The sequence below is a fragment of the Lates calcarifer genome, linkage group LG21 (genome assembly GCF_001640805.2).
Source record: "Lates calcarifer isolate ASB-BC8 linkage group LG21, TLL_Latcal_v3, whole genome shotgun sequence".
NCBI classification, from domain to species: Eukaryota; Metazoa; Chordata; class Actinopteri; family Centropomidae; genus Lates; species Lates calcarifer.
Genome location: NC_066853.1, coordinates 4,466,172 through 4,473,636, shown reverse-complemented (window position 1 = coordinate 4,473,636; position 7,465 = coordinate 4,466,172). Strand labels below are relative to the sequence as shown.

The following is a 7,465-nucleotide window of genomic DNA, read 5'->3' as shown; positions in this document are numbered from 1 at the left end:
GGTGGAGGGAAGGCAGGTTATAAGAATGTCCCATGTGATTTCCAGCTTATTGTAATTGTTCCCCCCATGCGTCTTCAATCCGCTTCAAACTGGACTTTTATCCCAGGGGAAACAACATCTGGAAAGTTTTGCTGTTGGCTGTGATTTCTTTTAAAGCTCTGAATTGAACATACATTGTGAAACCCAGCGGTAGAGGAAGTAATTAGATCTCTTTCTGTGATAGCAGAAGCAAAATAGCAATATCAACATGTTAAAATACTGAGACAATAGTATTTGCATCAAAATGTACATAAAGTAAAACTCATTATGCAGAATGACCAGTTTACTGCATTATAATTATTGATGCATTAATATGTAAATGTAACTTGTCATTACCAGCTAAGTTGCAGCTGGTAATAGCTTTACATACTAATGTGTAGCTTAATCTATAATAATAAACCATAATTTATTTGTTGGTTATATTTTGTAATCGTGATTGGAATCTAAGAACAAAGTTGTCTCTGAACTGTTGTAAAGTAAAAGTATAGAGCAGCAAAAATCAAATTGTTGGAATAAAGTACAAGTACCTCAAAACTGTACTTAAGTGCAGTACTTAAGTAAATGTACATAATTAGTTTCTGTCAGTGGGGACAGGATTGACTGCAGGATTTGATCATGTCGTGAATGAAAGAAATAATCAGTCATAGGTCATCTCATTCACACCCATATATAGATACTTCTTGCTTGTGTTGGTTTATTGATTTATTTTGAACAAGAAGCTTAATTCATTGTTTAAATTCATTATTCTCATTATGCCCCAGCAGTTGAACAGTCTTTACTCTCACAACTTGTTGCTCGTCGAGCTTTATCATCCATCCCAACAGTTTTGTTTTGTCTAGATTAGGCTACATCCGTGTCTGGGCAGTAATGTTTCTGTTAGGAAGGGAGAAGAACAGGAATGTTTCACGAGATGTAGAATGTTTGAAGGTTCTTTATTTTGTATAAATATATATAATATATAACTAACATACAGTTACTAGTTGCAATGCAGTTGTTTTGTTTTGGTTTTTTTTTTTTTTGTTTATTTGTTTGTTTGTTTGTTTTTGAAGGTGCCAACAGGGAAGCAGTAATATGATGTGCACGTCAAAGTTCAATCCTAATGAACTTTGATCAAGACAGATCCAGACACATTCAAATACCATGGCTACATGAATGTAACCTGCCCGTGGCCCAAAAGTTATGGTGCTGGTGTTGAAGTACACAGGTTAACAAACTTTTCCATGTCAGTGAACTTCTGACAATTATGATGATTTGCCCCATATCTCTTTAATCTGACTGCATGTTTCTCCCAGAGGGACCAACTTCTGGAGGGTCTTGTTGCTCTTGGCTGTGATTTTGTAAATTTCTGTTTGTAAAGGAGAGGAGATTTATTTTTCAAATAGATGTTTTTCTTTTTACTGTAGAACACAAATCCTTTGTTCTAAATAACCACTATCTAAATATCTCCTCTAATGTAGCTGCTGGCAACAAAATTGTTTTGTGCAAATGTAAACCTAAAGATTACACACTGAACAAATGTTTGCTGGCTCTGGACCAAGGACAGTGCCTGGGTTCTGTAAATAACCTGAGTGAGTCAGAAGGGTGCATCACTCCTTTAAAAGCCTGCTAACTATACTGCAGAATTTCATCAACAAAAATTCATGTCTGACTCAGCACAGAGTGAGTACTGTTCATTTTGTTTGCACCATGTGTAGGAAATTTTGTTTTTGTATATTGTGTATGACTTTAACATAATTTACCCCTTAAAAATCATTATGCAGGGGTTTTGCAGAATACCTGTTATAATATAAGTTATACATATAATTAGTTTTGAATGTAACTTTTTTATTTATGTTTATTGGCCCATTGACGAAAATGGTCACACAGTAAAATAGGACAATAGAAGGCACAAAAAGTTTTGTTCATTAAGCATGTTGTTTTCTGGGAAAGTAGATGCAGAGGAATGTTATCACCTGACATCTGGCAAACAGTGCTGCTGTAGGTAAATCTTGAAAACACTGTGCAGTGCATCTTCATGAGTTTAAAACTCATCTTATATTTTGTGTGTATAATTGTGCTCTTGCAATTGACTTGCAACCTTCTTGTGTCTCATTTGTATGGCCTAAATTCACTAGAAACCCAATAAAATGTTTGGATCTCCCGCTCGTCTTTAATTAACCCAGCTGGCACTTCACTGTAGCACGGCAAGCTGAATCCACTCACCACAGATAGAAACGTCCAGGTCAGGCTCAGTACCACGGAGCACAGGAGAGACCACCATGGTGACAGCTGAGTGCTTTTCCATACTGTTGGTGGTCCATAGCACACCAGCTTGCCATCCTGTGGCCTGCTCTCTCTCCTTTTTTCACTTCTTGTTTTATGCTGAAAGTGCTGGGATGCAGAAACAGTATTTCTGCTCAGGGGCTTTCCAAGATGGAGCTAATGTTAATTCTGTCAACTATTTTTAGATTTCAGTGTTGGTCCTAATTCTGAAAGTTTGTGTGTGATCTGTTCACATGTAGTCAGCTCTTGACATTTTAGTTTTTGTACTTATAAAACTGAACGTCTTGGCATTCCAGTGTTGTCTTAGTCATAAAAACCCACAAACATTTTAGCTTAGTTTGAATCACTAAAACTTTAAAAATGTCAGTCTTGTTGTAGTTATCAATAAATTACTTGACACTTACAGAATGTTTTATTCTACATCAAAAATGTATGTTTTAGTCATACTTTAGAAGAGGAGAATTCTTAAAACTGGTGATGAAAACCTGTCAGAAAATGACTTTTGGTAACATTGTATATTGTGTCTTCATAATAGTTTGTACACTACTACTAACATAAATTTGAAAAGAAAATATACAAGTTATTGTGGAGAAAATAATAACTATCAGATGTGACAAATATACCACATTAAGCTGGCATGGAACCATTCAAAACCAAACTGGAAAATGTTGCACTTCTAATAAAACAAACTTGTGTTAAAAGGTGCAATATGCAAGTTCTTGCTATGGCTACATAGCTAATGTTAGCATTATTATCCATTTACTTACCAGTCTAGTGTAAAAGTTACAAGTTCAGCATCAAACTTCATGACATAATTTTGTGTCCTCTTGTAAATAAAAAGAAATTCAGCTAGTTTTTTAAATTCAATTTTAGTCCCCTCTTTTTTGTCAACAACATTATATGGAGGTATAGCAGCAGCTGTTGTTTAATAAAGTCAGTTTAACAATTTTTGTTAATGAAATTAACACTACTGTTCACTGAACCCTGTCCTGTTTTGTCCAAATGTAAAAATAATTTCAGTATAGACAGAATGTAAAAATGAAAGATAGCCACTGTATATCTGTATATTCGTGCTGACGTATATGTCTTGACTGTCATGGCAAGAAAGTTAAGTGACTTTTAATGTAACATAATTTATATATTTTTCATGATAAACTGCTTTTCTCTGAAGTCAGTAAGCATTCCGATATCTCACTCTGTGTATATGTGTGTGTGTGTGTGTGTGTGTGTGTGTGTCATCTGGAGGAGGATTTGTTATGGTAATAACAAAAGCCTTGTAGAACATCTGTGCCTTTCAGAGATTAGTCTATATTTTTATGTTACAATGTTGGCTTTCCACAAAAGAGGTGATTATCAAGGGTCTTTTATTGTGGTCCTAAATGTCTGCTGTTGTTTAGGGGGATGGGAAAGTGGGAGGATGATACAGCATTAATAACAGTCAGAAAGATAGAACATGCAGCACTTTGTGGAGGCAGATGGTGCCTGGTGTAAAAAGGGAAAAAACCTTGCTTGCGTCAAAAAAATAAGAACAGGATCACAAATGTCAAGCTCCAGTTGATTCAGTGTATACCTGATATTCTACTCTGAGTGGTCCAAATGCCAACTATCTGAAATGAAGCACTGCCAACATGCTTGATTAACAGGGCGAGGTACTGCCAGGGACATTAAATCATACCTGACAGTAGAATGAATGTTTTTTCTTTGGATAGAGGAGAAAGGGTGTTCCTTCCAAGTATTCAACGTGTTTAGACTTTGTTCCAACTAGCTGAGCTCTAACCACTCAGTCAGAAATATTAATAGCATCAGACCAGAGCCATCAGTCTGATACCATGTTCTTTTTCAGAATAACATAAAATTGTGCCTTGTGTCAGGAATTACATTTCCTCTATTGTTACTGAAAGTCAAGCTCAGTAAAAAGGTCATGTCACTGTCAGCAGTTTAGTATGGGTATTTCCCTTTTACTCTTTTACTTTTACTATTTCATTCTCTCTCTGTCTATCCCTCTCTCTCACATAGACACACCCACACACACATAAGAGCAAGCAGAGTTACTGAGGCAGCACCTTCATGACTGGCATCTCCTATTGAGCACTCTCAGTTGGACTGTGCAGGAAAATACACCACCTAGTGGTAAACACTATCTGTATCACAATATGTTTGTCCTTATGCATCATGTGTATTTATGGTGCTTTATTGCCCTTTCTTCTAGACTTAAATTATGGGCTGCAATTTAACTGAATTACTGGCTACAAGCTAAGGCTGCAAACACAAATTCCCACAACATGTGCTCATTATCAGCAGTTAAACAGCCAGCTGTGTGCTTCTCTAGATTTGATACAGGAAATAAGCCCATGTGCTGCTTGGAATAAAATGTTTCCTGTTCACTGTACGAACATCCTCACCACACACAGAGTGTTGTGTGTAAAAAAAATAAATAAAAGAGAGAGAGAGAGAGAGAAGAAAAGAAGAAAAGTCTAAGCATCAACACAATGCTCAGCTTTCCTTTTAATCACAACATGATGTGATAAAAGCATGGCTAAAGTTCAGCTCAGTCAATACCAGCAGTATTTTTTTCCATCAAGAGCCTCTTGCCCTTTGTCATATTCTTTAATTACTGTCAATGATTATCACAGTAAACATCATTAAAGCTCTCGTTTATCTTCTGCGTCACTTCCAGCAAAATTGAAGTCTCAGTGGGGTTGTTGTTTGAGATCAGCTTGTCTTCTTGTGAGCTGCCCTCTCCACTTATTCCGTTGCTAGCGCTGTCCGTGTTGCACTCAAGTGTCTTCTCTTTTTTAACCAGGTCTTCCAGGTCTGGAGAATAAAACAGGATGATAATATTAAAGATGGATTCCCTTCCAGCTGATCTGCTTTTGTTGCAGACTACAAAAACCAAAATGCTAATTTGTGTGTCAGGAGTGAGTCATGGAGCTGGACCAGCAAACATAATTCTTTCCATTACTCACACTTGAGCACGGTCCGGTTGATGAGATCATAACCTCGGTCAGTGTTACTGTTCAGGTTAATGTAGAAGTAGAACTTCAGTTCCTGGGGGTACTGAGAGTGGGACAGGTTCTGTATCAGGGGAATCAGCCGATTAGACATAGGCCCCTCTGCCAGAGCCTGATGCATCATATACTTGCACCAATCATCCTGCAGGAAGTTAGGAGTGATAAGCAGAGCCTGTAAGTGGCTGTCTTGCACAGCCTGGCAGAATTCTGTGGAAACTGCACCTCCTGGACAGACGTCCCTCTGCCACAGAAAGCACCTAAGGCTGCGGGGTGAAGCCTCCAGGAATGAAACCAGGCGTTTAGCCTCCTCAATGTCACTGTCAGCAAGGCTGTGGCACAAAAGCAAGTCATATTTTCGTTTCCATCTCATCTCTGAGCTCAGAGCAGGCGGTGGCTTTTGTGTTTTGGAAAGGGCTATCTCTGGTGATGATGATGGTGATGAAGAACAACATGTTGATGTAAATGATGGTAATGTTGATAAGCTTGTCACTTTAACTTTTTGTTCGTGTTGTGTTGATAACGATACTCTTGATTTCAAGAGTTTTTGGAACCAACCTGAAATGAGAAACACAAACTGTACATATTTCTGACTTGAGTATACATGTTTATATCTATGAGCTTCCTTGTCCAGCCATAAGCCAGAAATGGAATCATGAACATTACTAAATACAACATAATTCTCAGTGTGCATTAACTATGGACAGGTGACAAATTAAAGGGAAATCCAGCATAAAGCACCTTAGTAAGGTTCTGGGTAAGCTTCCATGCACCTCTAACACTGGTCTTCCAAAAGATATTCACTCATTTTGTGTTTTGATGATTGTGGTGGAGAGTGCTGTCTCAAACATTGGTCCAAAATCTCCCTTGAGATCTAGTGACTGCAAAGGCAAGCATTCAGGCCTGTGCCGTTCTCTTAGTGTACACCACATGTGCACTCGCCCATTTGTCAAGAAAATGGGGAAGGATGACTCATCTGATCATATCGCGTTTTCCTACATCTCTATACACCAGTGCCTATGGTTTCATCTTTATAATGAGGGGTTTATACACTGTAACCATACTATAATCTCTCTATGTAATTGTCTGTTCTTGCCAACACAGTCTGATCACATGCTACACTGACATTCTCAGTCACCTGAGGAAGAGTTGCTCTTCTGTTTTTCCTCACATATTGAAAGCATCATGGTCATCACATGTGTGCTGTCAACTTCAAATTCTAACCCTATTTACCAATGTAGTGCACCTGTGTGTAAGAATCTGTATTTGTTGTTTCTCCACTCATTTATTCAGGCATTTCCTTTAACTTGTCACTTGTCTGAAGAGTGAGAATTTATACATTACAAAAAAAGTGAAACAGATAATGGTAAGCTTTACATTAGAAATAAATGCCTGAACCTTAACTTACCATGCATGTTGTTACCATCGTCATGTCTGCTCTACTCTTCTCAAAAATCCTTCTGGTAAATTAATGTTTAATGGATTATCTCTGCCCCATACCTTCAGACATGGTAGCCAAAAAAATTTAAACTGTTGCAACAATGTACCATAATCCAGAGACAGTAAACGAATGTAACAAAGACGAAGTGAAAACTGTGTCCAGTGTCAGTGACATCACAGGAAAAAAAAGGGGAAGTCAGTCAAGTTTTATAGCCAAACTTCAAATGCAAAGTGTCTCAAACTTCATACCTCATTGAGCAGCTAGTTAACCCTTTGTCAAAAGCATGTGCATGAACATGTAAAGTCAGATAATTATACTTCAATATACCTGACTCCTGATTCGCACAAAAAATACAATTTAGAGCTTTGAATAAGACTACTTTGTGATCTGGAGCGAATATTGTATTATGAAGAAGTAGTAACAGGAAGGATTATGTGAACCGTTGTAATCCACAACCACTAATGTCCCAGAAACTATTCACAAATCAGACATGCATTGTATGCACAGCTGGAAGTTTACTACCTTCATAAATACTATGCGTAAAACAAGATTACCTGTATTAATCTCATACAGGGAGTAGCAGTACAACAAAATAAAAACCACTCTATTGCAAACAGAGGTTATACATTGAAAATGCTGTAAAAACATGTATCTTAAAATCTGCTAAATACGCTAATAATATCAAGGATATTAAATAAGTAGGCCTACTTAAAAC

The 7,465-nt window shown here is 37.4% G+C and overlaps 1 protein-coding gene across 1 annotated transcript; it reads right to left on the bottom strand.

Annotated features, from left to right (window-relative positions):
• Positions 1-3,648: 3,648 nt before the first annotated feature.
• On the bottom strand, positions 3,649-6,947 carry LOC108898789 (toll-interleukin 1 receptor (TIR) domain containing adaptor protein). The gene is made up of 3 exons (XM_018698835.2): positions 6,718-6,947; positions 5,268-5,867; positions 3,649-5,115 (listed from the first exon to the last, which is right to left on the bottom strand). The coding sequence occupies exons 1-3, from the start codon at positions 6,722-6,724 to the stop codon at positions 4,919-4,921; spliced, it is 804 nt and encodes a 267-aa protein (XP_018554351.1). The 5' UTR covers positions 6,725-6,947; the 3' UTR covers positions 3,649-4,918.
• Positions 6,948-7,465: the final 518 nt, after the last annotated feature.

Coding starts and splice junctions, on each gene's coding strand:
- LOC108898789 (XM_018698835.2), bottom strand. Junction 5,116..5,267: donor CAACCGGACCGTGCTCAAGT/GTGAGTAATGGA, acceptor TTTATTCTCCAG/ACCTGGAAGACCTGGTTAAA.